The sequence below is a fragment of the Pagrus pagrus genome (genome assembly GCF_965226575.1).
Source record: "Pagrus pagrus genome assembly, chromosome: 22".
In the NCBI taxonomy this organism is placed as follows: domain Eukaryota; kingdom Metazoa; phylum Chordata; class Actinopteri; order Spariformes; family Sparidae; genus Pagrus; species Pagrus pagrus.
This window is the reverse complement of record NC_140204.1, coordinates 6,636,313-6,654,753: the sequence shown is the minus strand read 5'-3', so window position 1 is coordinate 6,654,753 and position 18,441 is coordinate 6,636,313. Positions and strand designations below refer to the sequence as shown.

At 40.3% G+C, this 18,441-nt stretch overlaps 2 protein-coding genes across 3 annotated transcripts; both read right to left on the bottom strand.

Annotated features, from left to right (window-relative positions):
* Positions 1-689: 689 nt before the first annotated feature.
* mrpl48 (mitochondrial ribosomal protein L48) lies at positions 690-4,375 on the bottom strand. Its single transcript, XM_084344008.1, has 8 exons — positions 4,200-4,375; positions 3,127-3,179; positions 2,021-2,052; positions 1,818-1,897; positions 1,550-1,719; positions 1,211-1,313; positions 1,035-1,124; positions 690-939 (listed from the first exon to the last, which is right to left on the bottom strand). The coding sequence occupies exons 1-8, from the start codon at positions 4,218-4,220 to the stop codon at positions 862-864; spliced, it is 627 nt and encodes a 208-aa protein (XP_084200134.1). The 5' UTR covers positions 4,221-4,375; the 3' UTR covers positions 690-861.
* A 440-nt stretch (positions 4,376-4,815) lies between these two features.
* On the bottom strand, positions 4,816-12,533 carry LOC311251704 (E3 ubiquitin/ISG15 ligase TRIM25-like). Of its 2 annotated transcripts, none has more exons than XM_084344299.1 (8): positions 12,191-12,533; positions 9,687-10,438; positions 9,396-9,504; positions 8,044-8,139; positions 7,640-7,873; positions 7,428-7,450; positions 7,089-7,237; positions 4,816-6,468 (listed from the first exon to the last, which is right to left on the bottom strand). In XM_084344299.1, the coding sequence occupies exons 2-8, from the start codon at positions 10,331-10,333 to the stop codon at positions 6,176-6,178; spliced, it is 1,551 nt and encodes a 516-aa protein (XP_084200425.1). In that variant the 5' UTR covers positions 10,334-10,438; positions 12,191-12,533; the 3' UTR covers positions 4,816-6,175. The 2 variants fall into 2 exon arrangements, with proteins under 2 accessions (XP_084200425.1, XP_084200426.1); XM_084344300.1 differs by having other exon boundaries at positions 4,816-6,456.
* Between the last annotated feature and the right edge of the window lie 5,908 nt (positions 12,534-18,441).

Here is an 18,441-nt window from a genome sequence, read left to right as displayed (position 1 = left end):
CTGCTCAGAATTCAAATCCTATTTCCCAGAATTCTGACTTTTTATCAGTTTGTATTTCTTTTCTTTTTCTCAGAATTTGTATTTTTTTCCTCAGAATTCAAACCTTTTCCCAAGAATTCTGACTTTTTCGCAAAGTTTGCAACTTTTTTTGCTCAGAATTGAAACTTTTTCCTCAGAATTCTGACTTCAATCTCAGAATTTGAACTTTTTCTCAGAATTTAAATTTTTTTCTCAGAATTCAAAACTTTTCCCCAGAATTCTGACTTTTCTGAGTTTGATTTTTTTTTTCCCTCAGAATTTGAACTTTTTTTGCTCAGAATTGAAACTTTTTCCTCAGAATTCTGACTTCAATCTCAGAATTTGAACTTTCTCAGAATTTTAATTTTTTTCTCAGAATTCAAACCTTTCCCCAGAATTCTGACTTTTCTGAGTTTGAATTTTTTTTTTGCTCAGAATTCAAACTTTTCCCCCAAAATTCAAACTTTTTCTTAGATTTCTGACTTTTGCCTCAGAATTTAGACTTTTTTTCCTCAGAATTTGAATTTTCTTTTTCAGAATTGAACCTTCTTGCTCAGAATTCTGACTTTCTTTCCTCTAATTTTAATTCTGATGTACACATGATTTTTGTGCACAACGTTTCCTTTAAAAAGTAACAGAACTGAAGCATTGCAGAGCACATGACAGAACAGTTGGGAAAGAAAAGGGTTTTATTTGAGGTCACAAAAGAAAGTCAAGTATGAACATGTGCAGTTATTTCAATGCAAATGATCACCTTTTACAGCATTCAGTTAAGGAATGCCAGGGAATAAATATACACAATCAAAGAGATATTGCTTGCTGAGCATCTTTCATCCACAGGTCCTAATATTTCATCTGAGCGAGGAGCCCCTCCATCTCTGGTCGGGCCTTGAAACGGGCATGGAAATCAGCCTCGGTGTGCTGAGGGGAAACAAGGACAGGAGAGATTATTACTTTTAAAATAATCACAAGATTTGACCATCTGCTGTTGCGAAGCTGTCGTTACGCTAACTCACCTCCATCACAGACAGTTGAACTCCCTCTGGTTGATTCTTAAGAAGAACTTCCATGAAAACGGGACACATCGTAGCATTCAGAGCGCTCAACTAGACACACGGATAAATAACACAGATCAATAGTCAGGTCTGACAAGTGCACTGAGTGATCAAGGTGAAAGCAGATTTATTTTTACCTGGACGACTCGCTCGTGAGTCTTTAAGATGGCGTCGACGTACATCTTGGTGCCTTGCTCTTGCATCAACATGACCTCCATGCTCTTGGTTGGTAAAGCGTAGCTGCGTGTGAAAGAAGTGATAAAAAGTATATATAAGTACAGATATTTTCTCATCTAAGAATCTCTTCTACTGTACTGACGACATCACTCTGGGCTCTGGGAAACTGTAATGAGCATTTTCACTGATATTTTATAGCCCAAATATCCTGATAAGACTCTCTGGAGTGTGAGAACTTTTGAGTTTTGTTATATTCCGACATAAACAACAATGAGAATCATCGCACTGATCATCCTTACCATTCTGACACTTTGATGCCGAGCCGGTTGCAGAAGTTGTGGATGTACTGGGAGTAGTGCTCCACCACTGTCATGTCATAACCAGACACTTTCACGTTCAGAGTCCCATACGCTGTGTCCGTCGGTGCCATGATCTTTTTCATCTGGTGTTTGTCTTTCTTTTTCTTTGGCTAAAATAAATAAATAAAATAAAATACTTATTAAAACCAGTCGACACACACCACAAGATATTATTCCTTTTACTCACGTATGCCTTTTGGGCTCTTACCGCTTCTCTTGGTAAAAGATGTCTCCACCTCCCGATCCCGTGTGTCGGCATGGATCTGTATTGTCTTTCATTTACAGAAGCTGTGACAAGAGAAAAACATAAATTCTGTATCCACCTGCCACACAAAAATGATCTGACAGCAGTGATTCAAAAATACAGCATTTTACACGCAATTTTATTCATAGTAGTGTTTAAATACTTACCACAAACAGGATGCTGGATTGTTGGTGTGGCCCTTTAAACACGACAGTAGAAGAAGAAAATAGAAACAGTATTATTAAAGACAGAATTCTCTTCAAAGACTGTCACTTTGGAAAAAAGACCATTCTGCATTCTTATGACCCAGTATTGACTTTTTTCAAAAAAATCCTCTTTTTTTCCAAAAAAATTCCTATTTTTTCCAAAAAAAATCCTATTTTTTTCCAAAAAAAATCCTATTTTTTTCCAAAAAAAATCCTATTTTTTTCTCAAAATTCTGACTTTTTTCCAAAAAAAATCCTAATTTCTTTCCAAAAAATTCCTAATTTTTTTCCAAAAAAATCCTAATCCTTTTCCAAAGAAATCCTATTTTTTTCCAAAGAAATCCCAAATTTTCCTCAAAATTAAATTTTTTCCCCTCAAAATTCCAAATAGTTTTAATCAAAATTTTGACAATTTTTTAATCAAAATTCCGACTTTTTTCTCAAAATTCCGACTTCTTAATCACTTTTTTCTCAAAATTCAGAATTTTTTAAAATCAAAATTCAGAATTTTTTTTAATACACATTCCGACTTTCTTTCAGAATTGAGATTTTCTTGAAATTCTGTTTTTTTTTGTTTGTTTTTTTACAGTGGTCCTAATCCTTTTCAATACAAATTAGACCACAGACTCCCATTTTCTAAGATTTTATCCCAGGGAGCTCATCTGATAAGAATTTTTCCATTAGAAGTTTTACTACAGAAATTGTATGAAACATTTGACCAAACTAGCCACACATTCTGTCACTGTGTTACCTTTTGATGAATTATAGCTAATTTAAACAAGTCCCCTTTTTGCTCGGGAACCCCTGGAGCCCAACAACTGGATTTGATAATCCAACTAAATTTCTGACAACGTTACTTGTCGGACTTTATGGAACTTATGCTACGGTCTTCTCCGATCTCAACTGTTACTTTGTTGCATATACTGTTTTCATAACTGACAGAGAATATGTCCAAAGTCGTACTACATCTCGACTCTTTAATTTAAGGTTTTTTGGTTGCTGTGATGAAGGACTACACTGATCAAACTCATGAGGTATGAAAGTTAAAAAGCAATGCAAAGTCTTACCGGCATAATGTGAGTGCTTGATTTAATGCCTGTTGTGTGACAGACACCTGCAACTGGACAAAAAACAAAAACATCAGCTTCTATATTTACAGCACAAGTTATACAATATTCTCATAACATACTACTAGTTTTGAATACAGCTAATCTAATCTGTAAATTATCATTTTTGCAGCCTTACAGAGTACAATGGTGAGAAGTTTTACCCTGAACTACTTCCTGTCCAAGCGCACCTGCCAGTTGTCTACATCCAGGCTCTTATTAGCTGGTTTAATTAATTTGGGGCTGCAAAATTAATTGAAACCGGAATATCCCAATAACAGTAGCTGCAATTTCTTGATAAAGCTCAAATGTGTGAGAGAAAAAAACAGCATTATCATTTTACAGCATTATCAATTGCATTAACAGGTCTCACTCTTGGTGAGAGGCAACTAAGAATAAATGGGTTTTGGGGTGCACTGCAGCTTCTTCATGTGTCAGCTTTAAAAACATATTGAAAGCTAACAGTGATTGGCCCACTAGGCAAACTTTTGTCGCTGATCATTTATCCAGCAATAAGGTGATCTTTTAAGATCCTCCTTATAAGCTCTTATGCAGTGTATAACTTTGCATTTCTGGGACTCTTATTTTGAAAACGGAAGTGACCTTTCCGCAAAGCGCTCTCACCAAAGTAGCCGAGGATAATGAAGGGAACCTATATTTTTCAGATTATATAATGTTTAATAAAACAACACGAATGTGTCGTTGTCTGAACAAGTGCGACCAACTCTTTATTCCGTTCAAGTGTCGACTACAGCGCACAGAGGGGTCACTTCCGTTTTCAAAATAAGAGTCCCGGATATTCCAGTAAACACAGCGTAAGAGCTTATTTGAGGAACTTAAATGTACCCAGACCATTTCAGTAACGGCTCACACAATAAATTAGCTGACAGTAACATCCGATAAACGCTCAAATAGCTCCGACTAATAGTATTGTAGCGGTAGCGGCGCAAACAGCATCGATGAAGCTGACAGATCACTGCTGTGTGACCTCTGATAAGAAACTGAACATTCAGCGGTCACAAAACAAACCTTACCTTCCTAAACACGGGATTCATAGCTGTGTTTAACGGAAAACACACACTGGATATCTGCGGTCTGATTCCGCCAGTTAGCTACATGTAACTACAATAAAACACCATCAAAGACGCATGTACTGACTGATGCTGCTAGTTCCGGAAGTGCCCACCGGAAGCTGGTCCGTTCACCTTCGTGTCCGTGGTTTGAGCACGCAGAACAAAGGTTCCGCGACACATTATATATATTTTGATGCAATGACAAATCTTTCTTATATATTTAAAGCCATTAAAAATTCTTTATTACATTCGTGTACTGTGTTTTTTCCTCTTAACATTATGTTACTGCAGTGATTTCTTTTGTTTTTACATTAATAATTAGTCATGTTTTATAATTATTATTGATTTATATTTCACTGGGACTTTCCTTCCTGACATCTTCCTGAATCACTGCCCCGCATCAGAGTTGTTCAGTTTTCAATAAAAGTATATTGAAATTGAACTGCAATTCAGTCCGATTATAAGGTCAAGTCTTTTCTAAACAAACCCTTCTCCTCGCCCTGCTCTAGACCCAATCTGACTGAAGATTAACCATGTACACATTTTCATATTTGCAAAGGAAAACAACACAACTGCACACATTTTAACAGGTATTATTATTATTAGTAGTAGTAGTATCATCATGGAATAATTATTTCAGTTGACCCCTCATAAAATCACTTGTATCAAAAGAATATTCAACTTGTAACATTCACATATCTCAGGCTTAACGTAGCTTTTTTTTTTTTTAGTAAAGTGCAAAATGTATTATCACCTGAAACTGTTATTTTGAGAATAAAGTATGAACTGTGCATTTTACATTTTTTTAAACAATTCATTTCTACTTTTAAAATACAATTATGAAAAGCAAAGTCATCCTGTAGCCTACAGTATGTAAACTGCTATTAACACATTGCATTTTTATTTGTTTTTCTAACGTCATGCCAAGCAAACAAAACTTTCTGTGAAGTATCAAATCAAAGCAAACGCGCATCCTCACTCTTTGGCTTGCAATGTTTTAACTCTAGCATGAATGAAACAATCACAACAGTCCGTACACGCAGGACTCACTGCAGTAGATTATTACCAGCCTTGTGTGTGTTCACTCTCCTCCAGGTCAAATATGTTGGCAAAATCTTGGCCTGTTTGCAAGGATACTGATCAAAAGGCTTTTTATGGTGAGGGAAAACTGGCAAACTCAAGGAATTCAAACTTATTTCTTATATATTCTTTGAGAATTTAAGGAAAATTACCTCAGAAGCTCTCTCAGCTTTAGCACCTGTTGTATCAAAAGTTCAGGTGAACAGGTGAAAGTTGTCCAAACAAATTAGATCAAATTGCTAAAATGTTTAGCATAGTGGTAGAAAATCCGGCATTACAGACATGCAGAGGTTTTGCCATATACATGTTGAAGTGTTTGAGTCCTTCCAGTCACATTCTGTCACTAGACGTTCCCATTCCCGTGTGTACGTATACAGCAAACGTCTTCTCATATAAAGCACCTTCTTCAAGTTTAGCAGTATGCAACACAGCAGGTTAAGCAGAAGATTCACATTGGCAGATTCTCAGTGCAGTTAGCTCTAAATCCAGCTGGATCAAAGCTCCGTAACGTCCCAGTGCGTCATCTGTCGGAGGGCTTGAGGCAAAATGCGGTAGCTGCTTGAGTCCTGAAAGGAAAAGTTCACCCAAAAATGACAATTCGGTCATTATCTTCTCATCTTCCTGTGGATAGAAAGTTGAATGCTTCACAGCAGCAATTTCTATCAGCATGGGGGAGAGTAGATATGACTGAACTTTCATTTTTGGGTGAACTGTTCCTTTATCTGTACACGGGACATTCAAAGAGAAGATGGGTGCAACACTAAAACAGACCTCAACATCTGTTTCATTCACCCGCAGATAAAGATCAAATCCAAAGTGCTTCAATAGGTATAAAAATAAACAGATCAAGTCCTCAGTTAAACTCCTCTCTCCTCCTCGTCCTCCTCTTCTCCATCCTCGTCCTCGTCGTCCTCCTCGTCTTCGCCCTCTTCCTCCTCCTCCTCCTCCGGGCTGTAAAGATCGTCGGCCAGCTCGCTCTGGTCGTGCCCTTCGTCGTCGTCGTCCTCCTCGTCTTCCTCCTCCCCCTCACTCCTCATTTCCTCCACGCTGCTGTCGTCCAGGTCGTCCTCGTCGTCGTCCTCCTCCTCTTCCTCCACCGTCTCTTCCTCATTCTCCTCCTGCTCCTCCTCCTCAAGATCTGAAAGATGACCTGACGGGAGGACAGAATTAAAATCTCTTTTATATCATACTGGTGTTGTAAAACTGAACCTTTGTTGATCAGATGGACAGAAACGTGACCCAGAATTACTGCTACTGTTGCTCTGTGTCTGTTTGATGTGTAAATACATTTGCTAGGTGGCAATACATCACTGTTGTTTTCAGCTGTTCTGCTGCCCCCAAGTGGCAAAAAATCTACTAATGCTGCTTCAAAATACGACACTTGAGCACCATCCAATGAGCTCAGTGATGAATATCAAGCAAAATGTTCAAGCTCAGCAAAGTAAATACACTCACTGGCTAATTTATTAGCTGATGCTAATGCAGTCTACAGGCCTGTATTCTAATCATCTCTTCATTAAGGTTATAATTAGGGATTTTTAGGCATTTTTCAGATTATTGGTATCAGTGTTTTTTTGTGCCTGATTGCCGACAACATTAATAAAAATGTGTCACTTTGGCTCTGATGGAGCGTCGTACATGTGACAAGTGATGGCCTATCAACACTGAGGGGTTGCAGATAAGATGTCTGCCCCTTGAATATATATAATATACATCGTGAAGCTGACAGTGTGACATCTGAAGTTGCTTTAATGGATGACAGCTCCTTACACAGGGTACTGATGGCGGCCAGGATGTGACACGGCAGCTCCTCGTCAAGGAATTTTCTCATGTCTTCTTCCATCAACGCTCCAAGAACCTCCGTCTCCATGTCCACGTATTCGGGGTAGAAGAGGTTTTTTCTAAGCTGCCTACGGCACCTGGAAGAAAAACACAAACACCATGAGTTTTCTGATTGGATCCAAAATTTTAAGAGGCCTTTTTGGTTTTTTTTACATATAAATTACATGGAAAAAACTGAATATTGAACTAAATATGTACGAGTTTTAGATGATGTGTCCAATAAAACCAGCAGTTGCAGCCCTGAATAAATATAACAGCAGTACTTACTGTTTTCCTGTTGTCTTGTATGCCTGAAAAAGGTACAGAAACAGATGTTTGAACACACAAAGAAGATTTACATGAATTAATTTACTTGTGTATGACAAAAATATAGCCGCCATTGTTCTGTCGTTGTTCTAAAGCTGAAGACAAAAGCAAGTCCCGATATCACTGAAGGTTTTCTAAGGCACTGGGGTCACCAAAGATTCATGGGACGTCACCTCGATGAAGCGGAAAGGGTCGTTCTCCTGCATGAGGCTTTCGATGCCGCAGCGGACCTCCTGGAGACGAGCTTGGTCCTGGCAGATCCTGGTGATGTTCTTCTGGATTGCCGGCCCGTTGTTGTCGCAGTGAGTGCGCGTGAATTCCCGCAATCTGGCGATGAAGCGAAGTACCCTGGCCTTCATCTCCTCGCCCAGCCTGGTCAGGCCCTGCTCGGAGTCGTCCATGAACTTCTAGATGAGGGGGAAAGAGATGGAGAACAGAGTGTCACCAGGATAACACACATGTTGTAGGAGATGTGCAGTATTTGTATCTTCTCTGACTCAGTGGGAACATCTCTAGTTAATGGTTCATGTTTGTGAATCTGTTGGCCCTGTTGAACCTGAGCTGTGTGCCATGTTACCTTATTCTGCCTCTCCTTCTCCTTCTGCTCCTGGAGTTTCCTCTCTGCCATGCTGTACTTCCTTTCAACCCTGTACAGCTGCTTATCCAGCGTTCCCTGGTGAACATGAGGAGCACAATCATACAGATGTCAAAAACAGTCTTGTGTCGTTTTTAAATTGTATTTTATGACTTTTACGGAGCAGTTAATCGTAGAGATGAAGCCAATACTGCTCCGTCTGATCGGGTTCCTCATCACCTCTTTTTTCACGAAAGCAAAGTGACTTTAAAGAGTTGTGGTGACGACAAGGCACCACACAGTGTGAGACCTCCTCCAGATTGTTACATGCTCATATAAAGACAAGGGTGGGGGTAGAAAAAGGTTCACCCAAAAATTAAGATGTAGTCATTATCTTCTCAGCCTCATGCTGATGGAAAGTCAGGTTTTCGGAGCTTCACAGGAAAACATTGTTGCAGCATTCTTCTGAAGGACCGAAGTAGACGGGTTTAACAACTTAAAACATACACTGGCTCCATACAGCTCGGCTGGAATAGTCCAAGTCAGATGAATTTGGGATCTCGCGGCTTCCGTAGTCTTGGATTAGTCCGGACGAGCTTTATAGAGCCATTTATGTTTTTTGTTTATTTGTTTTTTTAAACAAGTCTCCGTCTACCTCAGTTGTTTAGAAAAATGCTGCAACACTGTTTTGCTGTGAAGCTTCAGAAATGTTTTGTGGACTAAAAAAAAAACTTCACATGAAGGTGAGTAAATATTGACCACATTTTAATTTAGGGTGAATTTATCCTTCAACTTGTTTACCCTTCTTTATTTCTCTTTCTCATCCTCAGTGGCTAAAATCTTAGTGTAATTAAAACAAATACTTATTGGTCACTTCTGTCTGAGACCACAGATACAACACGTTGAATTCAACAGGTTTCTGGACTGAATAACCACAGAAATGACCTGGAAAGCACAGGAAGTGGATCCAACTCTCCCATAGAAAGACCACACAGTCATGTGACTCACAGCCACACACACACACACACACACACACACACACACACACACACACACACACACTACAGCGACTGACAATGTTCATTCATAAGGATTCCAGACTCATCACAAGACTTTGTGTGAGCCACACAATCAACAGGTGGGTGAACAAAACTCCTGAATACAATGTTCTCACTGAAAGTGTCGTTAATTTAAACACAGGGATTTTCTTAGATCATTCATTAATGACACGTGGGATGTAGGTTTATAATCAATAAGACAGAAAAATCATTAATTATCCTTTCTGAGCAAAACAGATAAAGGTGTGAGATTTCCTAAATTATTTCTACAACTACAACTAATAATAATAATAATACCTTGAGGTCTTTCATTGTGTTTCTGAGGGTCTTGATCGTGTGTCCCAGGTGTCCACCCTCTATGGTGCAGGCGTTGCAAACACACACCTTGTCATCCATGCAGTAATATCTGGAAAACAAATGAGCGTTTATGTGAAAATAATAATCTGATTAATCGATAATGAAACTAACGGCCGCAGCCCTAAAGAGAAGAAATTTTAAATTTGTGTTTGAGGAATCTGAATCGATATGGAGAGAGAAAAAAAATCCTCATCAGTTGACCATCACGATATCAAAGTTACATTTGAGCACCTGTATATCTCATCGTGGTCCGGGCACTTCCTCTTCCAGAAGTCGTTCATCGGCTCCGTCAGCGGATGCTCGCGGAAAGCCGGCAGCTCCAGATGTGGCTTCACGTGCTCCTGGCACATCGACACCTCGCACTTCAGGCACGTCTTGACCGCGAACGACGACGACGACGCAGCAGCGGCAGAAGCAACCTCCTGCTGGTCACCGTCTTCCTGAGAAACAAAAGCAGCAGAGGACCCGTCCACGGCTGCGCTGACGCCTGAAGCCTCGGCGGCGACAGACGGGCAGTAGTCACACGGGACGGCAAACACGCTCCTGGCTTGCTGCGATGTCAGAGACGACGACAGCAGCTCTCTGGATTTTAAAGCCGTGGCGGCTGCGGTGGTGGCTCTGCGCCGCTGACGGTAGTCATCAGAAATATTGGCTAGTTTGAAGTTTTTCTGAAAGCTGGTGCCACACCTGTGGCTGTCGCGGCACTCCGGGCAGCGGAAGCGGCCTCGATCCGCTTGCCGCTTGAGGCGGTCCAGGCAGGTCTTGCAGAAGTTGTGGCCGCAGGGGAGCAAGTAGGGGTCGCGGTACAAGTCCAGGCACACTGGGCAGGTGAGCTCCTCCTGCAGGACGCTGGACTGCTCGGACTGGGCCGAGGCCATGTCAGTATGTCAGCGGTGTGATGTGGAGGGAGATGAAAAGAAAGAAATAGGGGGTGGAGGGGGAGAAGCTGATGTAGATCTTCACCCTTTATGGATGTCAGGCCGCTGAAACAAAAAAACGCTTGTTAGTAAAAGTGGAGCGATGGTCAATTCAGCCATTAGATGGCAAATGTTTTAACAGATTATATAGAGTAGATTTCTAAACATTCACTGGTTTCAGGTTGTCAGATGGGAGGATTGCTGCCTCTTGGTTTCTGGTTGGACGGTCAGGAACATCGTGATGGGTCTTTTTTACTATTTGACATTTTATAGATTAAAAAAATTACTCAGGCTGCCAAGTTAAGTGAAATATTATCCACATTGCATAATGGCAGAGTAAAATATCCAAAACACCAAAAGATGCAACAGCATTGTAAGTAGAAAGTACTGTATGAGGAATAGGCCGATAATCATTAGATAATAATCAGCGTTTTCCGTGTTTTTGTGTACAGCTTCCAATAAAACAAACTAATTTAATCAGTATCCCACTCACAACAATATCGGAGTAGTTACACTTTACGAGTAATACTCAATCAACATTGAATAATGAGTATGCAAAGTAACTAAAGTTATTGAATAAATGTAGTCGTAGTTGAATTTGTCAAGTGTTTGATAGCCGAATTTGAGGTATCACTGCAAAACATGTGTGTTTATATGCTGATATATTGATATTCCCTCACAACAGTATTGGCATCGGCCCCAAAAATTGAGTACTGGTCGGGCTCTGCCTTTAACTTTCATTTTCTAACAGTCCGAAACACAAAGCTATTCGAATATGTTGTATTATGTGTTATGAAACAAAGAAAATCTTCACATTTGAGAAGCTGGAAACCTTATAAATAAATAGCTGAAACGACTGAGTTAGGAATTTATCGTCTGTCAGTTGACTACTGGATTAATCGTGTTGTCACCCCTGAATGATAATAATCTTTAGCTGCAGCCTTTTTTATTTACATAAGTAAAGCTGAAGCACTAGTTGATTATTTGATGAGGAAACTCACAGACAATCCTAAACAATACCTGGTCCCAGTCTCTCAAATCAGAACAATTTGGCTTTTAAGATATCAAACTGAATATCGTTGAGTTGTGGACTGACGGGTGGAGCAACTCGAATACATTTAGAGAGACTATGAGTGACATTAAGTCCTGTTTTTGACTTAAAGTTGACTGTAAATTTTAGCCGTGCCCAGAACAGTTTGAAGCTAGAAAGGTGGCAGGGTCCGCCACGTATAAACAAACCAGTATGAAACTGTGTTGTCCTTTAAGCTCAGCTTGTTTATTCAGTCATGAAACCAAAGAGAGTTTGTTTATTTAGGCATAAAGCAATCAGTCAATGAGGATCACTCTCTTTTGATTAACATTTCCTCCCACAAATCTACATAATCCACCTTTAATAAGCAGAATAATTTATAGATTAAACAGGAAAAACACCTGCAAATGAGTCTGCTCTGCATCGACTCTGTTTTAAAGGCTACGACCTCAGTATAACCTGGAGACCTGCCAACCTGCTGCTGTTTACATGAGACAAAAGGTGGTGTACCAGTGCTCCACCTGTCAGGCTTGGGTGTTATATAACAATTGGGCTCGTAGTGCTGCCCTGAAAACCTTCATTCACACTGTCAACCGTCCATTTATCACGACTTTCCTTACAAACACACTGACAGAAGCTTAAAAAAGGGGGTCAAGCAACAATTAGCAAACTTGCCTCCATGTTAACGTCAGCTAGCTTAATCTGTCCCCGAGTTTCTGGGGAGTGATGGGCTAAAGCAGGACACGACGGACAGACACACGGACACACAGGCTGTGGACGCTCCTCACCTGTTAAATGATGGTGTTCATAAGCTCGTACAGAGGTGACACAGTGATGTCCAGAGCTTTTGACGATGAAGAGGCTACCGTCTCAAACCTGGCGGCCGCCGCAGTGCACCTGTCGTGCTGCTGGAGCTAACATGTTTTAACCGTTAGCTCTGGTTGTCCTGCTCAAACAGCGGCCACGGTCTCCGTCATGAGTCCGGGGAAATATTCCAGTCGCCGGGCGTTTAGTTTGTCATCTGGAGGTTTCGGTGCTTGACACAAAAGGACGAATGAACCCACACACACACACGTACACACGCACACCTGTGTGACAGACAAACGGACGGCTAACTGATACTGAGCAGGTTGATGCAGGGGAAATGGTGCGTCCAGGGGAACTCGGAAATCCCAAAGGTGCGGTGCGTTCATGTAGTGTCAGGATAATCGGAAATAAATATTATATCTACTCAAATTACTATAGTCATTTTTTTAGGTACTTTTATGAGTATTTTTCAAGTCTATAATTTTACTTGTAGGCCTACTGGAAGTGATAGTTTCAGGTCTTCTGATGTGGGGTTGTATGAGGTACCGTCAGTGTGGAGAAGCATCGTGCAGCGCCATCAGGAAGCTGGACATTGTTCTGTTGAAACCGTGCCAGCAGCAAGACGTTTTTCAGTCACCTAAAATAAATCCTACTTAATATATATGCACTACATTCCCTCAACTGTACAACATATGTATTTCTACACACAGGTGGACAGTAGTGCCAAAGGAAAAGGCTGTTTGATGGCAACGAAAAGCACCAAAAATGTTGAAAACATAGCGTACGCTTAAATGTATGTATTATTTTAGGTGGGTAAAATACGTCATAAAGCTGACGGTCATCTACTGTAGGTAATACACTGACTAGGAATAAGTACAGAGATTATTAATATTGTTGTGCACCAATTAAACAAATCTTGCCAAGATCATGCCAAGTTCACAGTATTTAAAGGTCAATAAATGGCTGTGAAAGGTTTCTCTCTTTTGATTTCTTGCATGAAGTTGAACAGATAGTAAATAGCATTTCCTGTGTCTTATAATTTGTGTAAAACAGCAACTGGACAAATAAACATTCAAAAGACACAGACGTATCTCATCCTTCAATTCACCACACTTTGAAACTCAAGAAAAATGGAAGATATGCCTAACTTTGAATGTTGTATTTCCAACAGGACATGAAGACAACAGAAAAACTCCCAAAGAAAGGCAATAATCCCATTGCAAGTTTAATTTTATTTCCAAATCAACGCATTATTTGCAAACATTATTTTCAATGACGTTTTCACAACATATTTCTGTGAAAAAAAATGATTTGAATTAGAACACACACACACACAAAATATATATATTAAAATAACTCAAAAAGGTCATAAATCATGTTTTTTTGACGAGTTGGGATGAGACCCAACAATCAACTGTTACAATGTTACAAGTTATAATGTGCAGATTTCCATATATCAACATGTTTTAGATTAAAGCCACCATAAGATACTGTTAAATCAAAGCATCTTGGAAAAAAAAGTTTTATCCAACTCTCCACCGTCTAAAAATATGATAATGCAGAACAGTTAAATGGACAAAAATTCGGGGGACATGTCACGTCTGAATTGCAATAATTCTGGATAAAATTAAATCTATGAAGTCTGGTGAAGTTTGCACCACAAGCGGCCTCTCTTGAATTCTGCTTAAAAGTCCACTTGAGGGTCCATTTGGACTGGATGAATTTTGGGTTTGGACAGCCTCCAGCATTCACAGACTTGTCAGGAACTCGAGAGTCCGGACATTTGGATTCAGCCTTGTTCTGTTGGTCACTCAACCTCTTTGGTCCAGACAGAAATATCTCACCTCAACCTTGCAGACTTTGGTGATTCTCTGAGTTTTATATCTAGTATTTGAGTTTTACGTCTTTAATGTTGTCAAGCTAATGGTTGTTGCCTCTTCATCACAGTTCTGAAGGGTTCCTGGTTACATTTACATTTACATTTAGGGCATTTAGCAGATGCTTTTGTCCAAAGCGACTTACAATAAGTACATTTGTCACAAGAAAGAAACCACAACATATCACCGTTGATAGAGTAGAAAAGATAGAAGCAATATTCAAGCCCTCATCAGAGCAAAGTAGCTGCTATTTATCAAGGGTATCTTTCATAAGTGCTATGATTTAAGTGCTGAAGGTAGGAACATGGGGGGGGTTTGGTGGTATGCGGGGTCGAGGTGAAGTCTGGTTAATCACTGTTCAGATCCATTCAATCCCACTTTGAAGACGACAGGACCCTGAATGGTGAAGCCGAGATAGAAAAGCACTGGGCTCAGCACTGGAGCTTCTGGTTCATCCGCAACTTTTGCCATTATTTTCTTCTCTCCAGCACAAACAAGCATGTTCTGCTCTTCATGCTCCTGTGGCATTGTGGGAGAGTGGCCTGGCTCTACCTGGACTGGGAGAAGGATATCTTGGATTTCTGGGACTCGCCACACTTCCCCAGTGATCCACATTTCATTGATCCATTTCTCCTTCATGCTTTCATCATCTTCATCAATGAGCTCAGCATCCACCTTTCTCTCCACGATTGCATCCAACCTTGACTTGTGAATCCATTTGCTCAGTCCAGAGCCCTTTCCCAGAAAAAACAGAGGCAAAAGGTACCGGCCTCGAAGATACTTGCCATACTTAGCGCTCTCGTATGCTTTCTCCATGTATGTGACCTGCTGTTGCAAGTCAGGATCAAACATGAGCTCAAGAGACAGCTGTGCAGGCTCTTCGTCCTCATCCGTGTCCTCATCCTCCCAGGTTTTGTCCTCCGACTCGTCCTCCTCCGTGGCCGGTTGTTCCACCTCCTCATCATCCTCCTCCGGCTGTTCCTCAGGCCAAAGCAACATCAGAGCCAACAGGTAAAACTCGGGGCTTCTTCTCCCCACTTCTGTGCCCAAGAATCGGTGTAGTATCGCTTGGAGTTCTTTCACCGAGGTAAGCTGAGGAGACTTAGGCATCTTGTTGCTCAAGATGATGTTGGAGAGGATGTACCTCTCACATGCTTGGACATCACCAACATCTGCCTCGTAGGTGGTTTTCAAATCATCTCGGATGGCCTCTAAATCAGACACCGTTTTCTCAGCCTCCTCAAACCGGGCACGTCTTCCCTTTGACGTGAAAAAGCCGTGATTCAGACAATCTAGAAGGCCTGGGAAGCTGGTGGATTCAGCTGCTGCTTTTGTTGTGTATTGTTCGTAACAACGCACAACGTCCTTCCAGAAGAAATATGGCTCTAAGTCTGTCATGCCAGGCTGGGAGTAGGTTAGGTACCATTCAAAAAAGTCAAACTTGGCTTCAACTTCCATTTTTAAACGTTGGATGAAACTCCGTGACTGATCAGAGCTGGCCTCATTGAGTTTATCAAGGGCTATCTTTGCCACTTGAATCAAGCCAAAGCGGCCTCTGTTGTTGAAGCTATCTGAAATGCTTACTGTCCCTGCTGCGTCCTCCATCTCTGGGCCCTCTTCTTCATCAGCTTTCTTCTCCACATCTTTAAATGCTTCGAAGGCATCTTTTGCTCTGTCTAAAATCTCCTCCTGTTGCCGTGCTTCCCTCAACAAACGGTTCTTGTAAACCTGCCCAAGAGTGTCAGCCACATAAGAGTTTCTTGGAGCTCGTTCGATTGCTTCCTTTGCCCATTCTTCAGCTTTTCTACAGTCAACAAAGCCTCTTCGGATGTAATAGAGACGTGAAATGGTTTGGGGGAAAGTTGGGTTTTGTCTGAATGTATTTGATGCAGTTTTCAAGACAGAGACAGCGTGGTCGAACTTCTCTTGCAACAGTATATCTTCAATCAACCGAGAGAACTTCTCTCTACCCTTTTCTCCGAATTCTCTCTTTGTCAGCAAATCTTTGATGAACTGGATTATATGTGGTTGCGGGTCATCTCCACACAGTGAGGACATGAAGTTCTTCACTGTAGTACTCCTGGAAATCCCCAAGTCAGCTAAGAGATCCACATCCATCTGTGCAAACACTTGGTGAATCATACATCCATGTTCAGGGCTTAGACTGGATGTGTTGATGAAGACCGTAAATGGCTCCATTCTCTCTTCAAAGGGGGGTCCTCCATGGATGGGATCAGGTGGTCCAAGGATCTTTTGACACTCAGACATCAGGAGGTAGGAATCAGGAACGTAGGTGTTCAGCAGCGCCAAAAAAGAAAACAGTCGCGTGCTTTTGGAGCTTGGGTTTTGTTGCACATACTGTGAAGCTCTTTCAACACGGTGGCGGTACATTTGAAGAAATGTCTCCTCTGTGAACTCCTCACCACCGAACACAATGGTTCTGTCTCTGCGGTCAGGCTCCATGATGGTAAGTTTGGACGTTAAGATGGAAATGAAAGAGTTTTTTTCTCTTCGGTTCTGCTTCAAAAAGGTAGTCCAGCAGTATTAAAATGCCTGAAGTGGGGATAACAAAAGAGCCCATGTGAATAATTTAGTTTAATACATACAGCACTTTATTATATTATTATTATTATTATTGTTCTATATCATATAAAAATGATCGGGTACCACTTTCTATCTATCTATCTATCTATCTATCTATCTATCTATCTATCTATCTTTCTTTCTTTCTTTCTTATGGGATTGTAATGATTGTTCCAGCTATTAATCAAACTCTCGGACGTTGCCAGGGAAACTGAGTTATTGCTTGTGAAAAATTAAGATTTTCATCTCAAAATGCATGAAAATATAAATGATTTTCATTCTTTTGTAAGTGATTGTGGTACAAGCAGGTGTTCATAATCAGTAGTTAATGGACTCCACGTCCTCCATTAATTCCAGATTATGAATGAATGAATTATGAATTATTATGAACACCTTCTTGGTCATTATCCCTTTGATGTTATTGCACACTTGCTGACTTATTAAAAAGTGATATGTACATTTAGTAATTATTTGGCTATTTGTGTCTACCCAAAAGGTGCTCTCATTAATGGCCTATAACTGATACAGATAAACAAAAAGCATTATTATTAAAGCTAGTAACAACTTAAAAACTGTTTTCTAACTGATGACTCATCAGTAAACACTTGTAATTGTTTGAAGTCATAATTAAGTTATGTCAAAATATTATTTTTAAAAGTTTCAGGAGCAGCTTGATCACAATGAATACTCAAATCATGTTTGTACTGATCAACACAATAAGACTGCGTTACCTTTGAGATAAAAAATAATGGAAAAATGAATTCGTCTTACCTGTTAGAGTTCCTGCAGGTGTGTTGGTGACTAAAGATCCTGAGGATGTTATTTATAAGCTGTTTTAGGCCGCGCCTTCTGCATTCTGCACAAACTTGTACCTTGGATTTGGCGTGTAACTCATTGTGTTGAGCGTCATTATGTCACGGTGATTCAGCGTGTTAATGCCAACAAATGTGCTGCCGTTTATGTGGTTAACAATAGATTACATAGCTCAGACTTGAAAGACAAGATGCCAATTAACTTGTCGCTACGTTTACACAGAAATGAAAATGAATTCCTTCAGCTCAGTCATTTCTTCTGCTTTCCTGTAAACGGCTTTCCTGTAAACGGCTTTGTACTTTGTCAGCCTGCACAGCCCAGGCACCAGAATATAATGTTGGCATTGTACATGTCTGCAAGTCACAGATACGTTAAATATGTTCATTTCATGCATATTAAAAAAAAATTTAGATTCAATTCTGATTATATCTATATGAGCTGTCTCATCGGGAGGAGGAGGTAATAGTGATCACAAATGTGGTCATATACTGGTTGATTGAGACACACCTGTTTTTATTGGATCTTAGTGGAATTTGTATTTTTCATGAATATTTTACAGAAAAGTCACCATTTTTCATGAAAACATCAGCCGATTTTTTCAATAGCTGTAACCATTCAGCAACAGCTCCTTAAGAGAATGAATGTTGCCAGTTTTTTCCAGGGTCTCTTGGATGTTCAGGACAAGTTTAAGCCCGATCCAGTGCAAAATAAGAAATTGGTTAAGTTCAGAATACCTAGCAAAGAGCCTGAGGATGTTATTTAAAAGCTGTTTTTAGGCCGCGCCTTCTGCACATACTTGTACCTTGGATTTGGCGTGTAACTCATTGTGTTGAGCGTCATTATGTCACGGTGATTCAGTCTGTTAATGCCAACAAATGTGCTGTCGTTTATGTGGTTAACAATAGATTACATAGCTCAGACTTGAAAGACAAGATGCCAATTTAATTGGCGTTACGTTT

Excerpts from the sequence above, each read along its gene's own strand:
- mrpl48 (XM_084344008.1), bottom strand. The coding sequence starts at position 4,220 with ATGAATCCCGTGTTTAGGAAG. Across the intron at positions 3,180-4,199 it reads TGAATCCCGTGTTTAGGAAG|TTGCAGGTGTCTGTCACACA; the intron begins GTAAGGTTTGTT and ends TTTTTTGTCCAG. Across the intron at positions 940-1,034 it reads TTCAACTGTCTGTGATGGAG|CACACCGAGGCTGATTTCCA; the intron begins GTGAGTTAGCGT and ends GTTTCCCCTCAG.
- LOC311251704 (XM_084344299.1), bottom strand. The coding sequence starts at position 10,333 with ATGGCCTCGGCCCAGTCCGAGCAGTCCAGCGTCCTGCAGGAGGAGCTC. Across the intron at positions 9,505-9,686 it reads GACCACGATGAGATATACAG|ATATTACTGCATGGATGACA; the intron begins GTGCTCAAATGT and ends TTTGTTTTCCAG. Across the intron at positions 8,140-9,395 it reads ACACAATGAAAGACCTCAAG|GGAACGCTGGATAAGCAGCT; the intron begins GTATTATTATTA and ends CATGTTCACCAG.